The sequence below is a fragment of the Chlamydotis macqueenii genome, chromosome 2 (assembly GCF_036417535.1).
Source record: "Chlamydotis macqueenii isolate bChlMac1 chromosome 2, bChlMac1.mat, whole genome shotgun sequence".
In the NCBI taxonomy this organism is placed as follows: domain Eukaryota; kingdom Metazoa; phylum Chordata; class Aves; order Otidiformes; family Otididae; genus Chlamydotis; species Chlamydotis macqueenii.
In genome coordinates this window covers 11,068,459-11,094,161 of record NC_141557.1, presented here as the reverse complement: position 1 = coordinate 11,094,161, position 25,703 = coordinate 11,068,459, and the positions used below count along the sequence as shown (strand labels likewise).

The window sequence follows — 25,703 nt, the reverse complement described above, 5'->3', positions numbered from 1 at the left end:
TGCCTGGCAGAACCATCTGTCAGAATATCAGAAGAACAAAAATCTAGCTACGAGCAGCTTTTCTTTGGTTCGTTGGTTGTTTTGGTTTTTTTATAAGTCAGTTTATACGGCAACATTGTTTATAGTACTGAAACAATTACTACAGTTAGCATATGAAAACAGGAAAACCCAAATAGCCAAACTTAAATCACTGTTAGCCTAGATAGTAGGCATTCTACTCCCTACCTTCCTTTAAAGTGGTCACTGTAGATGCACAAAGCAGCAGTGTTATAATTTCTAACCTCAATAATAATTATCCTCATTTTACAATAGCAGCAAATTGAATCCAGATCTCTTTAATCCCAAAGCTAGTGCCCTAATTGCTAGACCATACAAACTATAGTGTTAACCACATTAGACAGTTTTCAGCCTGAAGCTGCACTGATGGTATTCTCAGTTCTGAAAACACCTTTACACTGCGAGTCACATTTTTGAGTGTGTTTTCTGCACACCTAGTATTACAATATTCTTTTCCTTTACTTCTGGAAATATCATGTATTTCAAAAGGGTTAAGACACATGATTCTAAGTGCCTGTTTTGGAGCAGGTAAGCACAAGTGACAAGGATACAACAAACACAGATGGAAAGATCTAGCTCTGATTTGTTATGCCTTAAAATAGAAGAGTAATTCAACCAACAATGATACTGACTAAGCAGTAGGAAGAGGGGCTACAACCAAAAAGGTGCTAGCAAATGACACTTATTTTTCCATCACAATTAACATATTCAGCATATAAAAAAATTCACACACCTGTAAGAGCCACTTGCTCCGTTGGATGAAACTTTATGGAATTTACTGTGGAAAACAAAGTAAAGTTTTAAGCTAGTATACTAGAAGAACTATTTCACAACGTTTTACCATTAAAAGCATTGAAAAATCAAGAAGTCTTCAGTTTTAAGTAATTGTTTGTAGTACAGCAATCCCTTAAGTGAGATAAAGCATAACGGTATTTTATTTGAGCGCGTGAACCTAAGTATATCAAGAAAACCAGCTTAGTTGATTATACAACAATATATGTTTTCTAGCAAGTTATTTCCTGAATCCAGTGCAAGTGTTTCATCTTATAAAGGACAAACAAAGGACATTCAAATAATTGTTTGCAAGCTTACAGTAGATAATGCTCTGGACTTCCATAAAGAGAATTTAAGTATTCATAAATATTTCTGACATAATCAAAACTTTCTATCCATGACCTTCAACTTTCTCACTATTGCTTAAGATTGTAAGAATAAATGCCTAAAAACCTAATGCAAATAACACAAATCAGATTTCAGCCCTGCAACCATATGTAACAAAAAAAATGGATTGTTTTAAAATAGTCCTGCAAGACTTATATCAGCCTACAAAGCTCTTCTTCATTTTCACTTCAGTGCATAAGATTCAATTATTTTTCATTATTAAGCATATTCATTTGCAAAATCCATAAGCTTCTCTTCAACAATTCTTCAAGAAAGAACTTGGAAATAATTTCCATCCATCATACAAGTAAAATAGATGCCTGTGTTGTCAAGAGAGAGTGTGGTGTAATGAGTCTAAAAAGATACTCCTTAAATTGTTCACACTGACCTAACTCAATTGTGCACCCAGCTGCTGGCACCCAACACCTTTGCTCAATTTCAAGCCAACTGTCAAATGTAAATAAGCAAAGAAAAGTTTTACTAAATGAAAAAATAGATCAGTTTTTATACAATTTATATAATTTTAATAAATTATTGTGTATATAAATCTTTCAGTTTATACACAATTGTTTAAACACAAGTTAGAGCTCTTATTATGGTTAACTAAATAGCAATTAAAAAAACCTCAAAAACCTATCACCATGAAAACACAAATGATTGGTATCTGAACGAACTCAAGTGTTACTTGTTTCTATGCATTTATCTATCAGTAACTTTGCACTGTACGAGCTAGAAGTCATCTAGCAGGAAAAAAAAAAAAAAAAAAAAGTAGAACTCATGGATGAAGCAGCTGGTCACTCTCTGGAGAACTTAATTCTATTTGCATGTTTGCCACAAAGTTCATACCATGTGCTAGCTGGGTTACTAACCCGTCAGTAACTGCGTTCCTCATTTTCTGGGTGCATGACTCTACACTCAAACGTGTACACAAATAGGATCACTCAAAGTGCTCAACTCTCAACAGCAAGCCAAAGCTATGGAAAACCTCTCCACTTTTGGTCTATAAAACCCTATATTGTAACCTGTTATGAGATACAAGAGGGGTAATCAGGTGCTTGTTAAATCAGACACCAAAAACTAAGATTAACATCAAAACCACTTACTGAGCTCCACCTCTCCACCCAAGGAGCATTTTATAAACACTGTCTCCGAAATTTTCATACTGGTATAGAGGAAAGCAAATACCTATACTGAATCAATTCTCTTCAAAACAAGATTTTAGTACTATACAACAAATGATATATGTGATCATGTACTAAACAAAGAAGTGCAAGTAGATGGTCACTCAGCATCTGTACCTTGTATCCCAAATATAACACAAATCCTGCAAAACAGCTAATTTCTGATTATATAAGTTTCTCTTGTTCTGCATATGCAAGAGATCTCAATCAGTTCTGACATTTAACTGCTGAGTGTTGTAACTGTGCCTGTAAATTTCTTTGTATGGACTGGTTTATTCATTTAGCATTTACAGAACCGTCTTAATACGCCTCTCTATGAAAGAATCATAGTACCAAACATTCTCTCTACGAAGATTAACGGAACTTCACAATAGACTGGTTAATGGTGCTGGCAAACATGCAAGTGAAACCACAATAAACATTTTTGCAGTTATCCAAAACACTTTTCTCCCTCCCAAACACACTGTTTCCCGTTTTCACAATACGCTCTTATCTTACCTGATCCAACATGCCCTACATACTTGGTAAGGCACTTCCCTGTTTCTATGCTCCACAGCAAAGCAGTGTGATCTACAAAGATTAAAAAGTAGCTGTAAATATTGTTAAAATGTATGGTTTTCACTTTTAACTGATTCAAAAAACAAGTTATCTTCAAATGTAGAGCATACCATAGGAAACAGACTTCATATGTAGAACAGACCAACTCATCTTGATTATTACCTTTTACATAAAACATAAAAGCTTCCTATCATTATAACTTGATATGTATCTCCCCAAAAAAGTAAAGGTGCTGTCCCAATTGGATTAATTTGCAGTAAATATTGAAAGATTCCAAATGCCACATCCCAAAACAGATAGTTAATGTAAGTATTTGTAAGTGGGCAGAACCTTAATGCTGAATTTGAGAATGGCTGTTTCCAAGTTAAATTAGCACAAAGACAAGACGTCCCACACAAAGACAAAATGTGTCCCTCAGTGGACAAATAAAAATGGTAACAGTTCAGTTTATGAAGCAGAGGTTTCTGGTCAATAGTATTTATTTCAATAATATTTATGTCCAGTAAGTGTCTTCATATCCTGTTCCAGTTTCAAAGGACTGTCACTTCAAACTGACCAATTCTAACTGGTTATAGTTTCTTTCCCCAATAATTTTTCAAATCCACACAAGACTCTAAACTGACTTTTGGATCACAGTAGATTTAGTGACTTACTCATTAGTACCTGTTCCCTCTCAAGTAGAGAGGAAGGAATCTAGTAAATTACATAAGATCAGAAAATTAAGACTATTAGTTGCCCCTAGATCCTTAGGCAAAAGCCAGATGAACGTAAGAATACAGGAATATGAAACCTATTACTAAGGCTATGGCTTCTGTAAAACAAAGGCTAAACAATACTACAGCAGAAAGTCTGCAGGGATCTCTGTATTCTGTGCAAGAGACCTCTCCAAGCAAGCAGCTCCCCAACCCACCCACTGACACATTCCAACAGACCAGAGCTGACCCTAAGAAGAGCATGACCTGTGTGGAAGTTAAATAGCATATACTTTAGAAAAATAAATTAAAAAGCCTAGATCTTCTAAAGGTTAAATGCATTTCAAGGAAACTCCAATTCAAGAATTTTTCAGGTACTGAACTTCTTTAAATTTACTCTTTCAGTGTGAAGTTAAGTATTCAAGTATGCTTTTGATGTACATTTGCTATAGCTTAGGGACTAAACCAGAATTTTCTAAATATTCAAGCAACACAAAACTTTACCAGCAGATGCAGTCCCCAACACCACTGGTTGAGTTTTCGCGACACTGACATCCCAAATGCCATCCCTGTGGCCAATATATTCCTTTACCAGCTGACAGATTGCCCTTGATGTCGTAGTTTTAAAACTGGATACAATCTGAAATAGCAGAGACACCGACATATTTTTTTTTCACATTGACCCAAGATTAAGTAACTATCTCACAAATATAAATAGATATTAACTGTTTCATAATAATGGTTCAGTGTTCTGACAGTTTACTACTGTCAACAATTTGACATGTGGTGACAGGAAAGTGAATTTGGATACAAATATATCTCTTAATTTCCTTTTTAATAACACCTTGCTTTTTGCAGAACGCGAGATAAACTATTCTGTACTACCACAACACAATCTCATTGGAGAAATGAGTTGTACAAATGCAGTGTGCCTTCCCATTCAGTTTGGGTAAAGGATTATAATTTTTAAAGAGTGAAAACCAAAAAACCTAAAACTTTTCTTGCCTATTCCCAAACAAGTATATCTGATAACTTAAAGACAGTTCATGTTATCCAGAGTAGTGTCTTTGAGAAAAGGTACTTACTACGTAATTCTAGTAAAATCTAAAAACATTCTCATTTAAAACACTCACTGCTGTTTGTGCAATAAAGTTTTTTTAAAACGAAAAAAAAAAAAACAAACCAGTATGTCAAACTCATTTGATAAACACATTCCCTAAAAGTCAATGCTATTAGGGGAAAAAAGAGAAGACTCACTAAATCCAAATTAGTATGTGCCTAAGTAATACTAAATGAAAGGAAGAAAAAGTCTAGCAAAAATGGTAAAACTACAAGGCACTATAGTACAGGAAGGCTGAAAACACCCAATAGCTACAGAAAGGAACCAAATTGCAGAAATTCTACATTTTCAGATGAAAGGCTAGTGCAATATTTAAAAAAAAAAAAAAAAAAATTTAAGTTTGTCTTGCTGGAAAACTTCCAGAGACAACTGAAATCAAGAGTAGTGAAAGATAACTTTAAAAAGCACTGTTAAAAATGTGTTACTTTTACCCCACAAGTCTTGAAGCTCATAACTATTCTTTGAGAAATGCTATCTGAAAAGCTTTATTAAAAATAAAACAAAAAGAAGACTTCAATTTATCAGTCTTTTCCTCTGCATACAACCATATCTATCCAACTGGTTAAGTCAAAACTTTTAAATGCTTCAACACAAATCACATTAGGACTTCTACAGCTTGGTAAAAGTTAGGCAATTAATTAAGTCTACATTTCAGATACAATAATCTAAGATCAAAACCACATTAGTTTTTGGTATCAAAAAAGAAGGTCTTAAGTATGTCATTAAAGTAAATCGCTTCCAAAAAGGTTTTAAAAAGTTAAAGACTATCTGCAAGAGCATTCCAAATCCTCAGCATGTCAGTTTTCCAATGATGAAATGATAATGTCCTATTTGAAGGACATATTAACAGCTAATACATATTTTGGTTTCACAGCAGAAGGAGGAACAATCATTCAGGATGCATTGAAAAGAAAATGGGTTAAAGGTAAAGATCATTAATTCAACCACACTGCAGAGTTTCACAGGCCTTGAATCCAATCCTACAGACGCAATTTCCACATTGAATGTAGTCCTTAAACTAAATTGAGTCATATCTGAGAAGTGGAACAGCAGAATTAAATAAACAGTTAAGAATTAATATGGTGCTCAGCTCAAATTCAAAACTTGAATTTTTTCAGCTCTCAACTCCACACTTGAAGTATGCTTGCATTCTCTCTTTCTAATGCTGAGTCAAATCCTCACACAAAAGTTTTCTAGGAGAAACTCTCTCCTAATCATCAACAAGCACAGATTTTCCAAAACTGCTGGACAGTGATTTTACGGATCATTTAACGGCAAGGCTGTGAAATTCCTTTTAGAATATTAGCAGTCTTGAATGAACAGACAGAAGATAAGAGTTCAAGAACACTATCTTACACTAAATATCCAGATATAGATATTTATTTAATACACACTTATTCTACTCTTTTTTTTTTTTTTCTTTCTTCCTTCTTTCTTTTTTTCCTGTCCCTCACTTCACATACCAGTAACTGGATAAACTGGATTACCTCCTGGTTCCTTAACCATACACAGGTTTCCAAGAAAGGAAAAGAAAGACTTAAATAACACGCAACTTGCTAAAAGGAGGCCTCTACACTGCAGAAAGTTTTAAAAAAATAACTTCAGCAGATCTCAGATTATCATATACAAATGCAAGTAAGTGGGCAATCATATCTTGAGTGCGTTTTAGCTTTGTCCTCCTTCTGAAATCCATATAGTTTCACGTACTTCCCACCGTATCGAGATTTGTTAACAAGGAAACAATTGTTTGCCATATAAACAATTGAATATTGCAAATTGAAACATCATGGAAACAATTGTTTACCACGTAAATAATTGGAAACAGAATACTAACTGAAACAATTGTACAGCAAAGATATCAAAATATCTTGTAAAAATGTCTCTTAAGCAGACAGGACACATTAGAAATAAGAATGAAAACTTGGTCAACTCAGGACCTGTCCAGCAGCATTACACTGTGACTGATGAAAGGAATTTCCTGTGGAATAATGTTAAGCAGCAAGGTCAAAAACTACATCTTCCAAAAAGTTTTATTCCCCTCAACTGCTGGGTGAAGAAATACTTCCCTTTAAGAGTCCTCTTCCTGGTCCAAAAGAATCAGAGATCCTGGAAGTTAGTTTATGATGCAGTGAGTTATATCATCTCAGTTTATTTTAGAATTCTGCATAAACTGCTAATGTTTTCCTGATGTCTTAACAACTGTCATAGCCAGGGATTGTTAATATCAGCAGTAACATCTTGTTAACATCAAAACACGAATTTCACACAACTCCTGCATCTACAAACAACTGCAGTTAAATCACAGGATCTTGTCCATTACCATATCCAAAAAATTATTTTTTAGAGTACCAAGCACTAAATCTACTCTCTCTCTTCAGGATCCACCACCACACTAGAGAAACTACTAACTCATAACTACATAGTAGATGTACTAACACTATATTGTCCTTATTAATATCATATTGTCTCTATTTAAGAGGCCTCATTAAAGAATTCATAAGTCATTAACCAGCAAGAAGGAAAAGGTACCTCTATGCATTAGATTGGCAAGAATGAAAAAGGAAGTTCGAGAAACAATAAAATAAAAAGGAGACCAAACCAAATCCAGTAATTCAGATCTATTTCACCGCACCATTCTTACTCTTACTCTCAAACTTTCAGACTACGTAACAGATGGTATTTCCAACACACCTACTCAATAACCTCGCTTGCTCAATAACCACACAGTAGCCTACAATACGGGTCACCACAGAGCTTCTCATACAGTAGGTTCACGTACCAGATCCCACTGCGGTTTTCTCACATTTCATTTACCCTTAATAATATATAATGAAATTAACCCGAGACAGGGCAAAAAGAGCAGTAGGTAAACTTTCTGTGAAAATTGAAAAATGAGAGAGAAGTAGAAAACAAAAATACCAGAGGGATGCAGATGTGCAAAAGGAAAAATATTAGAAAAGATAACTGTATCAAGAGACCAGGCAAAAAAAAAAAAAAATAAGATTCCACTCTCATAGCTAAAATGTAGAAATAATTTAAAAAAAAAAAAACAAAAAAAAAACCACCTGTAATAGTACACATATACTTAAATCCCACTTAAATCCCCATTTCAACTGCACTACCCAAATCTTTACTCAGAAATTCACTACCTACTAATTTTTCTATTTCTTTCATTAAATTGATTTTTTTGTTGTTTTCTTTACAGGAGTAATCTCAAATACACACATGTGCACACACTCTCTCCCCTTCAACATTCATTCTTTAAAAACGGTGAGGAATTACTGTAAAAATGTCATATAGTGTGGTGGAAGTAATGTGTAACTGATGAATCCAAGAAAAGATACTGTTCCTCATGATGCAGTTTTACTTAAAGAACAGCATTACTCAGCTTAAAGAAACCACAATTTACAACTTAAAAACAGCCATGTTAGTCTCATGGGTGCACATTCATGAGTAAAGGTTTAATTTGTCTCATACCTTGCTTGTAGATGCCTTGTAAGTTGTCTTTAGCTTCTGAGAAAGCTGACTGGTACTATGACTGGCTGTTGAGACATAAATTCAAAGGAAGTTATTTCAAACCCAGCATTAGCTTACCTGTCTAAGTAACGGTATTAATTCCCTTCAATAAGATTCTAAGTTTTGGCCAGCAAAGTACAAAAAAAAGTAAATTCAAAAATACTAGTTTATGATTCTTTGTGGCTCTCTTACCTTTTGTTTTCAGTTGTCCTTTGCTCAGTTCAGCCCCATCAATTGTCTGTCCTTCGGCTGCTAAACGCTCATTCAGTGTATCAATCTCTCGACGTACTAACAACAACAAAAATTCACATTAATACAAAAAAATGAGTATCATTAACAACATCATTAACAGATTATTTAAGAATCATTATGGTTAGTAAGTAATTTATTTTATGCTAAGGATAAGAGTTCAACCATGATTTTGTAAAAGCAGGTCTCACCAAGACATAAACCAAGACTCATGCTGAATTTTCCAGAGATCAACCTTGACCCAGATTCTAACAAAAGTATTAGTGGCTTCTAATTACTGTTATTTTTACTAATACATGTGGCTAAAGATTAACAAAACAGTTTCTGCGAAATACGTGGCACACCTGTATTGAACTAAATCAAACAGAAGACAGAAACCTTGGAGCATCATTTTAGCCACAGAATGTATTTTCTTGACAAAAATTTTATTAATCACAAAAGTGTTCTCCTCTAAATGCCTGTTTCTTGTTACAGTTTCAGTAAGAAAGGTAGTACAGCAAATGTCTAATTTTTTTATACTTTGACATAACATTAAAAATTTAGAATGACATACACATTTTACATTCAAGTGTTTTAGAAACACTAAATATGATCAGAATATTTTCACTGCATATCAGACAAAGCATGTATTTGTAACAGGAATATGCTTTTCTGTCAATCATGTATAACTCTCACCAGTGCCATTTCAACACAGGGCAGAGTAATGGCACAGATAAAACAAATCAGATACTCATAATTGATTTCCAGTGGCTGGGCTGCTTTAAAGTTGCTCAGCATCATTTAATAAAGAACATTTTCAGTGGCTTGTAGTTTTTTCTCAAAATCTGGGCTGATACTCTTTAAGTGTTATCCTCAGGTGAAATCTTACTGAGAGGCTTTAACCAAGCAGTTCTTCACTATTCTTGAAAACAAGTCTAGGTATCTTCCCACAAATCTGTATTTCTTTTTAAAAAAACAAACAAACAAAAAAAACCAAACAAACAGTCATTCACTCCCAGGCTTGGAAATGTCAAGAGAACGCGACCCATCAGGAGTGCAATTCTTGCCATTTCTGAGAAATTCACTTTAGTCTCAGTTTTGAGCACTAGGACAGTCAGTTTATACTTCCATACCACATCCAAGTGCTTGAAACGAGCAAAGCAAGATTCTCTTTCCTGTATTCCCACTTACATAAACTTCAACTTTTATAAAACACAAACAATAGGAAAGAGGAGTAAACAAAGAGACAGGCTTGTAATAACGGATGGCTGAAACAAACAAGGCAGGAAGACGCAAGAATTGCCTGAAAATATTAAGACTGAAGCCTAGAAGGGATAACAAAAGGAAGAAACTAAAAATAAGTTGTAATAAGGTAAAGGGAGCATATGAAAAGCCAGGGAAGAAAAATCTCAGATTTTCTACATACAGTAACTGCAATACTAATGTAGGAATTAGACCAAGAACGAAAAATAACAGACTGAGCAACAGAAGGAAAAAAATTTAGAAATTGTCCGGGGAGTGAAAAGACATCACAAAGTTCACGAGTGAACTAGAACTGTGAGGTTAAGAAGGAAAATGCCGAAGAAACAAAAGCAGAACAGAAGGAAAATAACCACACTCGGGAGGGTACAGACAAATTCACCACTTGTTTTCTGACAAACATTTTTGAGGTTGGGGGCAGGGGGTGTGGGGGTCGCAAGGGGCAGGAACTCCTACTTTTCTTGCTACCAGCCAACTTCTCAGCAGGAAACTGAGAACTTAGTTGTGCATATTGTCTCTAAAAAATGTGTAGTGTTTATGATTACTTTAACCAACACAATCTCAGGTTTTAAGAGACTAAAAAAACAGTACGTTTTAAAAAAAAGCACGCTTTCTTTGTTTTTGTTTGGTTTTGGTTTGGTTTTTGTTTTTTTTTTTTTTTTTTTTTTAACTTGAGTGTTTGGTTTAACTGTGGGAACGGATTAGGTGTGGCAAAAATTTTGACCTGGAGTCAAACCAGCCAGATGGCAAAATTCAGAAGCCAAGCCACGCAGCACAGCTTCCAAAATCCAGGAAGGAAAACCAAGTAGAGGTTCTACTGTATGACTGCCTGTGTTATTTACTTTGGATCCTCTTACATCACCTTGGATCACTTACATTACCATACGACTGCGCTGTCATTAGTAACATTTTCTGGAGAACACACCTGGAATTTTTATCTGAGTGCTCAACTTCAAAATTCATGAACAGTTATAGGTGCTGGTTATGCAAAGTACTAATGTGGTTTAACCTAGTCAGCAGCTAAGTACCACACAGCTGCTTGCACACCCTCCCCTCTCACAAGTGAGATAGGGGAGAGAATCGGAAAGAAAGAAAAACTCATGGGTTAAGATAAAGACAGTTTACTAGGACGGCAATGAAAAAGATAATAACAAAATATAGATATATTAATAATTATAATAAAATGTAGGAATAATAAAATGCACAAAACTAATCATGTACAATTTCTCACTGCCTGATGATGCGATGACCGATACAGCCCATCCCAAGCAGCAATCATGGAACGAAGCCAAGAGAGCGCTGCCCACTAGCAAAGCCCCCTTATATACTAGCATGATGTTTGCTTTCTTTGGTATACATACTTTCTTTGGTATATATATTTGGAATACTTTATTTTGCCAGTTTGGGTCAACTGTACTGGCTATACCACTCCCACCCAGTTTCTTGCACCTGCCCATCAGCAGAGGCCAGAAAAAGTCCTTGATCTCTTATCAACAGCGAATAACATCAGTGTATTATCAACGTTCTTCACATACCAAACCCCACACTAAATCCAAAACACAGCAGCTACTGGGAAAAAAAATTAGCTTCATCCCAGGTGAAACCAGGACAACTAAGTAGTATGATACAGAAACATCACATTTTACACCTTTTCAAGTAAGACACTTTTCCAATTTTGTTTAGTAATATTACATCATTAAAATTAAGTTTGTAAATATATAACAAATTCACAAATGTCAACGGCTGAACGGAGTTACTGCCAGATTAACATGGTATATATCAGAGCCTACAATGACAAGGAGACAGCTACTTCACTTTCTTTGCCCAAGAGACAAGGAGGGTGACACACATCAGTTCTCAATGGCTGCATCAAAGAGCTAAGGAAGTTATTTTTCTGAAAGGTACAAGCCTCATCTTTGTCTACAAGTTCAAAAAAAAAATCTATAAACTCCTCACAGAAAAGCTACACTAATTACACTACAGTATCCAAGATAAGCATCTCAATTAGTGCTACTATATCCAAAATCCAAACAATTAACAAATTGTGGGAAAAAACCAGATACTCACATTCCAAATTTTCAATATAAAGGTTTTCAAACTCCCGCTCTATTTGTCCAAAAAGTTCAAGGAGTGTACTCCGGACAGAAGATGGTAGTTTAGAATCCTAGAAGGCAAAATATTGGTGTTTAATTTTTCTTTATGTATATTTTATGTTGTTACCCTTTGATCTAAAACTGATTTTTAGGGAAATTAAAACTACTACTAGTGTGGAACACAAAACAAAAAGCTCTGTGCATCATAAAATTATTCATTTTACATATTCTCTCTCTTTCAAGGGACAGAATTAAAATCACCTGTGAGGTTTTTTTATTTTTACTAGAGAAAAATTATAAAGCCAAGGTACATGTACAATTTATTAAAGAAAAAAGGTGGAAAAAAATGTATACTATAATGTCAAGGTACTTCCAGTTCAAAAAGAAAGAATACCCTTGGTTGACAAAGTAGTTCAGAAGTTGACTATGTATTAGATTAGGAAGTTGTCCTCATAAAGCACCTTATTACCAAAGCTTGAGACAAATTAACCTTTTAAACATATTTTTAACATTTACCTACTTTTGTCACTAGCCACACTTAAGTGTGAAGGAAACTGCAACTTCTAATCCTTCTCTCCCCAGATATTATTCAAGCAACTCCTCTTCACAGGAAGTATTTTGAAGCAAATTCTCGGAGGAGAGCCGATTTTTTTTTTCTGCAGCATAATCAACATGCCAATTCCAAGGCACAAAAAAAAAAAATAAAACCACTAATGTGGAATTTATATGATCTGAGTTCAATACACAGCTTGACCACAGGTTTCTGTGGCAAGTTATTTAAATTTTACTCATCTGCCTATAAAACAGAGATCAGTATCATATTTTCCCTGAACAAATGCATACCATATCCAAAACTATGAAATACTGATTTGTACTGGAAGTCAAGATTCTCGCTATATCAATGAATCTGTTATCAAACACTATTGAGCAGACAGTGAGCAAAGCAGAAGACAACTGACTTCACTACATTGAGAACTTAGTACTAACAAACACCTTAAAATTTAAAGCACAGCATGCTACTAAAAAATGACACAATAAAAAGGAGAAAATGCTGTTGTTAGTCTAATAACTATAATCAATTAATTAATGACAAGTATGGATCAAAGAATGAGCCATCCTTGCTCACTTCATAAATAAATTCTACTAAACCTGTTCTATTCTTCCGTCGCTGGTGGACCACAATATGTTAGTTGGCATTTGTTATTTATCTAGGTAGCCAGCCATAAACTTTTTGTAAGAGAAGTTTCCACTTAACTGAACTTTACCCTAATGATGAAAAAGCTCAACTAGTCCTTTGGGGTATATCTAACCCATCATCTCAGAATTCAGTAAAATATCTTACTACTGGACAAACCTGTACATAATGCAGCTGTATTTAAAACCCGAGAAATATCTATGCAAGGAAACAAGTTACCAAATTTCAAATGTGAAATTCATATGGTATCATGTATACCACATTACCAATGTAACAGTGTTCATCTAGTAAATACACAGGGAATGTGCCCATCAGCAACATCTACTTTTTATAAACAAAGCGAAAGTATGTAATTTCAAGATTTGAAATCATCAGCTATGAGAAAAAAAAAGAAAAGAAAATTGAGTCAGCTTCTGCCACAGCACAAACCACTATTTCAGGTCTAGAAATACAGAAGCACACTACTAGAATGGAAGTACAAGTGTTTGCACAGAACACCACCCAAATTCGAGTGAACTTCATAATTCAATGCAAGTTTAAAGAGAAAAATAAGCTATAATCATCCTAAGTGTTTCAGCAAATCCAAACCAAAATAAATTGGTTCTATTCCTACAGACTGACTGAATTAGGAAGAAGCATGTGCATACCAGCCATCAGAGGGCAGCAATCACCTTCCACCAAGTCAGCATCTAAAGGACCAGAATTCAATATCACTCACGTTTTGGTTTCTACAGTCAAGATGATTGTCTTCAGAAAGAATTAGAAAAGTCTGTCATGATCCCAATTTTGTAAGCTATTTCTGAACACCAATTTTAAAGCAGAGAGCAAGAGAAACCACTAACAGCCGTGACACAGAGCACATCTGCTTTGTGCATAGATCAGTTTTACATCAGTTTCACAGCTACTTTAAGGCATGGCACTGTGCTGAAACAGGCACTGTGCTGAAAGAAGTGGTCCTATGCTCCTTATGTCCACCTACGATATTCCTTTCCGCATCTTCACTTGCCTCTCCCTTGAAACACTATTTTTGTTCATGCATTCACAGTCAACCAGAACATGAAACAGATCCCAATTAAATCCAAATTGAAACAAAACTGATTAAACAAGAACACTATACAAATGAAACACCATTAAGAGAAACATTGCAGTTAGAAGAATTATTTCTGGTTCAATTACCCAATAATTCCATACAGTAAGGTTATGAAAGAAACTAAGTTATCCTACAACTTTTGAAACAGAAAAAGATGCACGAAAGGTTTTCAATCCACTTCTTGGAGCCTGAAAGCATAAGCAAATCTAAATCTGTCCTCAAGTAACCAGCATATTAAAACATATCCACTTCTTTTGCTCTCTTTAAAGTGATTCAAATATCATGTAATAAATGTTATCTGATTATCTGCAAAAGTACTTATCTAGATCTCATGTGGTTTACAGCTCCACTGTGAAGGGGCACTAATACTCTCTACTGGGTGTTCAAGGTTGAAGGTCAACAAAATAAGTAAGACGATACATAACACATTTAAAACATTTACATATTACAGCATAAAACAATTACAGAATTTTATAAGAAATACCGAAACAGCTTAAAATTTTGGTTTACTACACAAAAGTGACCGCATGCCTTGACCTCTCAGCTACCCTTCACTGCTTTCCTGAAGTAAGGCTGTAACAGTCAAAGGCATGAACAGTTTTCTGTCCAAGTACTTACATTCTCCAACTTCTAGACGACTAGAAGCAACAACTTGGGCTCTGTTAGTTCCCAGGAAACTAACACTGCATTTAACCGAATAATAGATTAAATTAAAAGCAAACAAAAAAAACAAAACAAAAAAAAAAAAACAAAACCAAAAAAAAAACCAAAAAAACCACCAGTCACAGCACTGAGAAAACACAAGGTTTTCCCCTCAGAGTATCTGCAGAGTCCGGAAAGCAAGATTTCTCAAAGCCAAATACCGTTAGTATTTCAAACCACCTCTCTGATAAAAATCAAGTTTTACATTATCTTTGCCAGGCCTGCATTAACATTGCATATACAATTTGACAGTAAACAGTTTTCAAACTGCTATTTGCTTATCTCTGGCAGCACTAATTCAAACACTTCCTATAGGAACCTTACCTACAGTTAATCTCAATACTGTCAGGTGAAGCGCTCCAAGTGCCTTCAGAATGCATCCACTACATAGACTGACATGATTAATAAAATTATAGAAGTTTGTGGTTGTTGTTCTTTCCCCTAAGTTTAATACACAGAAGATCACACGTTCATTTGAGCCAAATTAAAAAAAAAAAACACCACAAAAAAACCACAGAAACAAAAATTTAAGTTAGCTCATGCCTCTGTCAAGCAGGCAATATTTGTTTACTTCATGGAAAGGCGTGCAGAACAGTGTTCCCACTAATACCTTCCCTATCAGAGTAATAATAACAAATATTTTGGTTCATTCATATACCCAGGTTACAACTATCCCAAATTCAAACTTATGAAATCAAGAATCAATCTTCAACTTTAAGAGGTCAGGTAAGGGGGAGTTGCAGCAAAACAAAGAGGCTGTTTATTTGTATTTCGCCATGGTTTTATTATTCATGTAAGAATATACGAAACTCAATAAAAAGCTCCAGAGGTCTGAACACAATCTGAAACACTGTCAACACCCACATCAACAGTCTCCAAAGACAGTCGGCACTTAAAAGCAAGAAAGTCTGCTACTCCTGCAGCTTTACTGGACATATTTCATTAGTTAAATTTATTTAATTTCTTTGCACAGAAAACATTCATCATAAAAATGTTGTTACCCCAGCAGCAGCGTACTACCGTACCTGTCCTTCCAACATGTCTCTCTGCAGTCCTGCCCGTTCGTGCTCGGAACTGTTGGTTCTTCGGATTGAAAGACTGTGCGATTTACGTTTCTGCTTTGCTTGGCGAGCAGATGCACAACTTCCACTTTCTATTGGCATTACTTCAAAAAACCAGCTTCACAGAGGCTCCTACGATAAACTAAGGACAAGAATTAATCATTACAAATTGCCTTCCCAAACTAACAAGAGTTTAAACTTTTCTTCTCAAGAGAGACATATTTGCTTCTACTAAATTTTGGAGCTGTTTGGGTTGTCATTAAAAGTGAGGGATCCTTATTACTTACAGCTATTCTTCGAACAACATTAAGTTCAAAAATACATATGCATGTACAAAAAAAACCAGTGGAATCACTTCTGCATTACTTATTCATTAGCTAGCAAACCTTCAGAAAAGGAAAATAAATTCCACTACCTTCCTCATTTTGGAGAACACTAGCAGAGGCAGCCCCAAAATGCTTCCAGGAAACAACTACTATGCACACTATATTTCACTGAAATGCATGCAAAATTAAAACCCAGCTGGAAAATGAAAGCAAACAGACATGATAATTCAGGGACACTGTCAGGTTAAAAATGTACTACGCAACATTAAGTGTTAGTATACAAAATTCAATGCACGTGGTTGTTTACACATAAGTAGAAATTAATTCTAATGAAAGAAGTTCTGAAAACTACTTTCCACCATTTTTGACAGCTCACGGTTTCACTTTCTCGATAGTAAAAGTGCCCATGAACTTATGAGAAGAGTGAAAGTGCACCTGACTTACCAGGCTGTTGTTGTTAATTTTTGTCAGCTTGTTAAAGCCAAATATGCATTTTAATATCCCGAAAAACACCTGACAGTATCACCAATTAGTATTACCATGCATGACCTACTGCTTTTCCCTGCTTAAGAAAAATCAAATTATGTTTGATTTCTTGCATAAATGTGGAAAATATGTTCTTTACTGTCAAAATCTTACTTTTTACAGACATTTAATTACTGGATTTTTTTAAATTTAAACCTGATATTAAACAGAAATTATTTTTAGTTTCATGGGGTACCAGTTCTTAAACATTTCAAATGTTTTAGGACTGATTACTCAAAATTTTTCAATCATGAACATTGAGAACAAAATAAAAATTCATTCTCCAGCATAAATTATTTCTGAAACGATTACAACTTGAAATAGCTGCAACAGTCTGCAGAGAAACAGGAGAGCAGAGTTGGCAAAGCTAACAAGGCAACTGAGCTTTCTTTTAAAGAAGCTAATCAGAGAAAATTTAAACCAAACCCAGGGCCACTTCCAATTTAAGATCCGCCAACACACTAAATCTCAAGCTAGGAATGAGCACCATCGCTATTAACAAGCCTAGGCATTAACCAGTTCAGTGGTTTGGACACAGTATTTTCAGTTTTTTAACGTATCATAAAGCCAAGGAAAAGCATACCTTACTAAAAACACAGTATGCGTCATGAACAAAAATAGCTGTAAATTTGCTTTGGTTTTTATATCGCAAAATGAAAATATATAATGATATAAAAATTAATATCAAAATGAGACTAGATTTAGTTAAGGTTTTAATGCCCATCCATCCTCAAACTTTCTCATTAAAAAACATGGTATTTTAATTAGCTTTTGGAACACCCGAGTTCCAGTAACCTGACACCAATTCTATAATAAATCTAAAATAAAATTCAGGTTGCACCAGTATCTTGTACTGCACTTAAATGATTTTGTTCATTTCCTCCGGACTCTGCACAGTCTGCCCCTGCACCTAATCCCATCAGAGCTTTTTATGTGTGATTAATCAGGAGTAACTAATCAGCTATATTCACAAGTTAAAGTAGAAAGAAGAGAAAGAACTACCATTGGGTAGCTTCTTATTTGACTAGATTTCTTTATTCACTGTGGCTAGATTCCTCTATCATAGAAAGACAGGACTGAAATTTTCAAAAGCCCATCCCATAAACAAGTAATTACCAATTTTCTGGGCTTCGCTAAGTATCTTCCTGTTCTCGGACATATGGTCAAAAATTAGGAACAGGTTTTCAGTGCTCATCACACTTCTGTTTCTTTTCAAAATCTGATCACCTCCCAAACACATCTATATTCTCCGCTATGCCACCCTCCTTCCTATCTCCCTTAGGAATCTCTCTTTCAATGGCTTCCAGTTTAACGGTTTCTGCAGTGTTCGGGATTACTTTTTAAGGCAAGAAGCATGAAGATGCGATAAACGGTTTTCTATGTATACCTACACATAGTTACATGTAATCACATTTAACATTGTTTCACTTAAGCTCTATGAAAAAAAAAAAAAAAAAAAAAATCTAATTCCTGCCAGATGACTCCTGAGCTGTAGTTATACACAGTGATGTGAATATGGTTTACTCTTTACCAGGCATTGTTTTAGCTACATTAACCTCCATCTGCCCTCTGCTGCCAAGCTACTTCATTTTAGAGGACTTTACCAAGAAAAATCCTGTTCTGGATTGCTTCATAGAATCATAGAATGGTTTGCATTGGCAGGGACCTTTAAAGGTCACATAGTCCAACCCCCCTGCAAGGAGCAGGGACATCCCTGACTAGATCAGGTTGCTCAGAGCCCCTTCCAACCTGGCCTTGTATGTATCCAGGGATGGGGCATCCACCACCTCTCTGGGCAACCTGTTCCAGTGTCTCACCACCCTCATCGTAAATAAATTCTTCCTTATATCTAGTCTAAATCTACCCTCTTTTCGCTTAAAACCATTACCCCTTGTCCTGTTACTATAGGCCCTGGTAAAAAGTCTCTCTCTCAGTCCTTCTTTTAAGTCCCCTCTAAGTATTGAAAGGCCACAATAAGGTCTCCCCAGAGACTCCTCTTTTCCAGGCTAAACAACCCCAACTCTCTCAGTCTTTCTTCACAGGAGAAGCATTCCAGTCCTCTGATCATTTTCGTGGCCCTCCTCTGCTCCTGCTCTAACAGGTCCATGTCTTTGTCCTACCATTGGCCATAACTGGCTTTCTGGGCTGCAAGTGCACATTGCTGCCTGATGTCTGAGTTTTCACCCACCAGTATACCCAAACCATTCTCTGCAGGGCTGCTCTCAATCCATTCGTCCTCCAGCCTGCATTGATACTGAGGATTGTCCCAACCCAAGCTGCAGGACCTTGCACTTGGCCTTGTTGAACTTGATGAGGTTCACACGAGCCCACTCAAGCTGTCAAGGTCCCTCTGGATGGCATCCCTTCCCTCCAGTGAATCAACTGCACCATTCAGCATCAGTACGTACAGATTCGGCAGCTGTACATTTTGCATGTAGAATTTAAAGGGACACAGTCAAACGCACGAGATTACATTTTTACATAGTGAAATTCTGACATTAACTACACAAAAGTTTCTGCTTTCACAGCTCATAAGCAAACAGCAATGATTCGGCACTAAACATCTCCATTATTGTATCTATTTGGTAGCAGCACTTCACCTGCAGCCAGCGTCACTGCCCGTAACTGCGCTCTCCTCATGCACCAGCATGACCACGTCACTCATGCACTGTTCTGCAGAGAGCAAGCATGCACGCTCTTCCCCAGGCTCTGCAAGGGGCTGCACACAGCCATGGCAAAGCTGCAACCAAGGAGGCAACAAGCAGGCATGTGCATACAGAAGACAGGAAGGAAAAGCTGAAGGGGACCAGCTTCACTGCCCTTAATGTTATCCTGAATTCCAACAGACTTAAGAACTTTCAGTAAGGGAGCAATAATTAAAAAGGTTTTAGAACCAGGATTCAGTTTTAAAAAGTGACATGTGTCCCTTTAAATATTAAATTCACTTCGACAATTTCAGAACTATTTTGATGCTAATTGCAACAGTAAGAAGCTATACATTTTTCGAGTGTAGATTTCACAAAACAGATCCTTGGCAGTATGATGCTAAAAAAATAAATAAATAAGGTGCTCATTTCTAGCAGTTACCTGATTCCCCTTATTATGTAAGGTTTTCAAACAATGAAAATTACCTGTCCAGAATATCAGTGTCATGTTACATATCCTATGAAAACCATATTAAATATTGATTAGTGAAACAGTCAGTAGTATACAAATCAGTCAAACTCTTTCACATTTTTTAAACTTTCGTAGTTAGAACACACCAGACAACAGGAAAGGGGGGCGAGGGAAAACATCAACACAAGGCAAGGCCAGGCACCAAATCCCAAACAAACAAAGTAAGAAAAAAAGCTTTCAAAACGACTCATTATATATTATCAGTCAGATGTAGTTCATCATAACTTTTGAGTGTTACAAATGGGTTGTGAAAAGATAAATTCGCTGAATTCACTTTCCTTCTACTTAGTAATGCTACAAGTAGGATGAAAAATCACCAAGAAGCACAGGACTCTTATTTCCTGAACCAAATGAAGCTGAATTCACAAAAGCTAAAAATCAGCAATTAAGATTTTAAAAAGCTGATCAAAGGTAATTCTGAGGGGGAAAAAAAAAAAAAAAAGAAAACAAACAGAAAAGAGGGAAGAGCGTTGTATTACTAAATATATAGAATAAAGGTGGCAGTTTACAAGTACTGTATTACTAAAAAATTAGCTTACAAGACATATTGAGCTATTCTGCTCAACGGTTTTGGAAAATATTACGTTTGCCTAGTGTACTGCACACAATGATCTGTCAAAGCCACAAGAGAATGGTACCAAATGAATTTCTGACAAAGTCAACCAGCAGAAGCAAGGGAGAAAAAAAGTGTCCTAGAAAACACCTAGACCGTAGGTGATTACCACTTTCTAAACGCAAAGATATTTCAGTATTTCAGTTATGCTGTTTAATTAAACTGACAGCATATTTTACAGTGTGTTAAATTAAAGTTCTGCCACCTACCTTTCTGTAACAGATGTTACTATGTATTCAGTTACAGGAAATATTTCATCAGAGTAACAGTAAAGAGCAGATGTGTAACCAATTACTGTTTTATTCAGCTACAACAGAGAAACAGCACCAAAAGTGCACACACTTGTCTAATAAGACTTAAAAATTCACTGCAATAATCAACTAATTCTACTTGCCTACTTCTTCTACTCTTGAACACAGAACAAGCAGACTGCTGAAAGGAAAGAATTCTTGGGGTATGCACGCTGCTGAAGCCAGGGAGAAAATCTGTTTTAAGAAATGTCAGAGCACAGACAGACTGGCTACAGTATTGCGTTTCCTTTTTTGTTCATTCAAGACAACACACAAGTCTGGAAAGGGAAAGTCTAAGTTTCAGCAACATCTATTACCCAAGATCTCCCCGCTCCATTTTGTTTAGAGTTTAGCAACAGTAATACTTACTATGTAAAGGATTGTTTCGAGAATAAAATAAAACAATTTTACTCTGTTGGTGTGTGCTCTTACATCTCTCAGCCAGCCTCAGGTCTCTCATTTTCAAACATGGTTTAGAATAAATTTCATTGTATGCTCCATAAGAAACAAAGGCTTTTTACAACAGTAATTGTGCTGTGCAACATTAAAACCTTAAGATACAAAGATGTCAATTAACATAGGGTTTCTTCAAAAAGCAGAGAGGGAAAGGGGAAAGAGAGGAGAATTATTACAGTTATTAAGTCCTTAATTACATGTAACTCCATTTGACAGCATTACTCATGAGTTAAGGGAATTTAAGTACCAACATACGCCTCTACATTCTTTATTAATATGCAAAGAAATCAAATTTGAAGCAGTACGACTCCCATTCTGAGGTCTTCAGTGAACAATTTGTTTCAACGTGCTGTACATTCAAGTGCCATTAATTCAATGCAGCTCCAAGATTACAGCACACCTGAGAAAGATCAGGCTAAACAGACTTCTTTGCAAGACTAGTTGTTTTTCTAAACATAAATATTTAGGAAACAAAACTATTCCAGATCATCTCAGATGATGCTAGAACCACTGATAAGTGTGCCCAAGCCTTACAAAATCCACTCCAGCATTACAACTTTTTTTTTTCCCCTAAATTTAGCGCAGTATACTTTCAAACAAAACTGGATGTTCCTTGAAATGTAAAAGGGGAAAGTGTCCACCACTGAAAAGGTGCCAACCTCCCTTCGACAGAGAGAACAGTAAAGAAGCTGCACCAATGAATTTAAGTATGTTATACAGCTTCAAATCAACAATAAAAGCTTTAACACATTAGTAAGTGTCTATTCTGAGCAAGCTACTAACACCAACATTGAAGCATAAGCCAGCCAAGTTTTGCTGCTAGCAAGCTTTGATCTTGCTAATTCCACTATGTCAGCAAATGCTGCAATCACACCAAAATGCAGTACAGACCCAGCCTGCCAAACAGGCAGGAAATTATACTCTCAACCATACAGCCTTATTTTAACTAACATTAAACCACAATAATTGTCAAACTCGGATTTTTTTTAAATTAAGAATATAGAAGAAACCTGCCTAGGTCTACTAACAATCATCAGACCAAGACCTGCTAAGTGAAACTGCTGATGTCCTGAAAGCACACAACTTTCCTTTGTGATCAGTGCCACCTGTGCTCACTGATGTGCTCACTGTTCCAACCAGTTTAAACGGCACAGGGTACAGTAACTTGCATTTAACAGTAGTTAGCTACCCTTGAGTATATACTGCACCTTGTTTCATTAATAGGTATTGATTAGCTGACTTTACTGAAAGCAGAGATCCACAGATGGCATCAGGTCCTGCTGAATTACTTACCGCTGGTTAAATCCTAAAATATGTTTGAAGGCTACACTATTTCCTTAGCTGTTTCACAGATATTTTAGCTCCCATTCCTGTACTAGCAAATCCCTAATAATTTAGAAGTAGTCTACATGCACGCACAGGTAGGCAAATACAAGACCTGAGGGTGAGGAATCCTCAGGAAGTTCAAGGGCAAAGGCGGTTTAACCAGGCATTTATTTATGGAAGCACTGCACCACATTCAGAGGCCAGAATCTTACTGTGCTGATCTCCAAACAAACAATATTTTGGTACTTCTTACTGATGTACTAGATAACTGCCATTATGCTTTCATGCAAGCAGAGCGACCTCTAATATCATTACTCTTCACTTGGGAATATATTACTTGCTAAAAAATTAGAGTCTTACTGCTCAAAACCTCAACAAAAGCAGCTTTGACACTAGCCATAACACATTTAGCAAGCTTTTCTGAAGCACCAACAAGTAACTTCTGTACAACTCATTCTTGAAGCATTTCCTCACACGGTCTGCCACAGAGAACTACCAAATCTTCCAACAGTACGTGTAACAGCACTGCAAGTACCCAGTCCTACCATCTTGAAATACTAAGGCAGTGTCAAAACTGTCAGTAGGTATTACTCGAGGATGAGAAAATTATGCATCACTCTGGCTTGTAAGGAGACCATTCTGATTCCTTTGCATTCCTCAGCGGTCACACGTAGAGTACTAAAACTCTTCCTGCAGAGGTTTGAAGCAGTTGCCTCTGGAACAAGACCCTCATCCTGGCCTTTACCTCACAAAACAAGCTACTGGTCTTAGCTTCAAGACTTAAAAACTCCGTGACATAAAGAGATCCCAATTCCATCTCAAATGTATAAAATGCAGTATCACTTAGCTTCTCCTTACTTGACACACACTAGTTCTGGCTTGAAATTTCCATATTTTGTAGAAGTATTTTAAGACACTATCACCACACAGTATTTCTCCTGTGATTGTACCAACACTCTCAAGTATTTCAGTCCATCCTTTAAATAAGTTCAAAATTTAAAGAAAGATGGTGGAAGTGCATGTCTACATTAAAGAGACAGTCTCATCTTAGAGAGGGACCTTTACATTTAACATGATAAACCTAGTTTAGGGGCAAATGTAAACATTAACAACTGGCATTAAAAAAAAAAACAAAAAAACAAAACCCACATTACAGTGGCCTCTGCCTTAAATTCTAATGATTGGTGCAGGCACCTTTTCTTAAAATAATTGCCCAAGTCCACAACACACAAAGCTGCATTTAAAGTTACTAAAACAAGACACATTAGGGCTGACACACACACAAGATCTTATCTAATGTAAACTACCCATTAGAAAACATACTTGAGGATTCCTGAGGTTACCAGCTCGCTTTCAAAAATATCACGTAAGAAATGCCAACAGCAGGCTTCCTTGGAAAACTGTTTCAGAAATTTGCTTAAGGAGAAAGATATTGCTGTGACGTTGCAAAATGGGTGCCTGAACAATAGACATTTGTATAACTTCAAGGTGTACTCAATAACACTGAGTCACTTCAAAGAAGCTGTTCCACCAGTTCTTTACATAAATCTTCCATGTATTGCTGATATAGAAAGCATATAGAACACTATAAAGAAAAAAAAAAACTTAGACAAGCTGGAAGATGTAACAAGAGGGATAAAAACACACGTAGAAGCGTCTCTTTCCTCCCAAACACCAAGACGTCCTTGAAAACCGGTTCAAGGCTTAACTTGAAAAAGTTTTCCTCGTCTTTGTGTAAGCACAATCTTTTTATTTAATTTCCTTCTACAACTGGACCTAACACCTACTCAACCTCTGAATATATTAAGCATACTAATTCTTCCCTCAATTTTGTTTTCACCATTTTTAGCTCAGGAAAAGAGAGAAATACTGGAAACGGCTCTTTACAGACACAACTTGGGCTCATCTTGGATGGTTCCAATCATCCTCCTGCTGCTGAAGGCCAGATCTACCCCATCCCACCACAAACAGCCCTTCCTTTCCTCCTGCAGTTGTGCCCCACTCCAGGGAATCTGGGTGTTTCATTTTTACTCCACTCATACATGTGCCAGAGGGCCTGGACTCCATCTGCACACTCAGAGGGTACAACACTTGGCTTGTCCTTAGGATATGCAGTGGCACGCCAAGTTAGGGAGCAGTCTCCTCAGCAGGCACCCTCGGTTGCACTGTCTGCAGACCTGGAACCATCCCTACAGCCTCGGGCTGGACATGTTAAAAAAAAAAAAAAAAAAAAAGGAAACAAACCTAAAAAAAAAAATCCCAGCACATAGGAGAAGAGAAGAAGGGTTCATTTTCGGTTATTTCGGTTTTTCAGAAAGAGCGTGCAAATCATTTCAGGTGGAAACAAACCGGAACAGGACGGGCTGGGAGGGGGTGCCGAGGCAGGGGCCCCGCTTTAAGCCACGGGCCTGGCGCGGCGGCGGCCCCGCGCAGGTACCGCCCGCTGCCCGCGCCGCCGCGCTTCCCCCGACACCCCCGCCCTGGCCGCCCCGGCCCGGCCCTTCCTTTCCTCCGGCTCCCCCCGCGCCGGGCCGCGCCCGCAGCCCCCCGGGGAAGCCGCTGCCGGCGGCGGGGGAGATGGTGGGGGGGGGGTCTCGCTGGGCGGGAAGATGGCGGAGGGTCTGCGCCCCGCTGAAGGGAGCCCCCCGCACTCACCTGTCAGCCACAGCCGGGGCGGCGGGCGGGAAGGGGCAGGGCCGCAGACGGCGGGAGGAAGAAGGAGGAGGAGGAGAAGAGCGGGAGGGGCAACGGCAGCAGCGACCAGCCCGACGCCGCGCTCCGGCAGCGACGCGCCTCTCCGGTGAGGGGCCCTCCCGGCGACATCCGGCGGCGGGCGGAAGCGGCCCCCGCTCGCCGCCATGGCGACGGGCCCGGCAGCGGGCGGGTGCCCCTCGGCGGGGAAGTGGCCCCCGGACAGGGCACGAACCGGCATGGGGCGGGCGGACGCCCTGGTAGATCGGTACCTGGGCTTGGCTGTGCTGCCTTTGAGCGGAGGTGCGGTCAGGAGAACGGCCCCGGTACGGCAGACGGCGAAGAACGGGGGGAAGCGGCTGCACTGCCTCCCACCCCTCACCTC

General features: G+C 37.4%; 1 protein-coding gene across 4 annotated transcripts in view; it reads right to left on the bottom strand.

Moving 5' to 3' along the window:
• The window catches only part of WDR37 (WD repeat domain 37), a 46,758-nt gene extending 21,396 nt beyond the window's left edge, over positions 1 to 25,362 (bottom strand). Inside the window, exons 1-8 of one of the 4 annotated variants that reach the window (XM_086741914.1) lie at positions 25,283 to 25,362; positions 15,879 to 16,056; positions 11,841 to 11,937; positions 8,478 to 8,573; positions 8,247 to 8,311; positions 4,154 to 4,289; positions 2,898 to 2,969; positions 791 to 835 (exon numbers count right to left, since the gene is read on the bottom strand). In XM_086741914.1, coding sequence (XP_086598040.1) covers positions 791 to 835; positions 2,898 to 2,969; positions 4,154 to 4,289; positions 8,247 to 8,311; positions 8,478 to 8,573; positions 11,841 to 11,937; positions 15,879 to 16,016 — 649 coding nt within the window. In that variant the 5' untranslated portion in view covers positions 16,017 to 16,056; positions 25,283 to 25,362. Of the gene's footprint in view, positions 1 to 790; positions 836 to 2,897; positions 2,970 to 4,153; positions 4,290 to 8,246; positions 8,312 to 8,477; positions 8,574 to 11,840; positions 11,938 to 15,878; positions 16,057 to 19,896; positions 19,913 to 23,950; positions 24,049 to 25,282 lie in introns of those variants that run through there. The other 3 variants (XM_086741915.1, XM_086741917.1, XM_086741918.1) reach the window with 3 other exon arrangements.
• Positions 25,363 to 25,703: the final 341 nt, after the last annotated feature.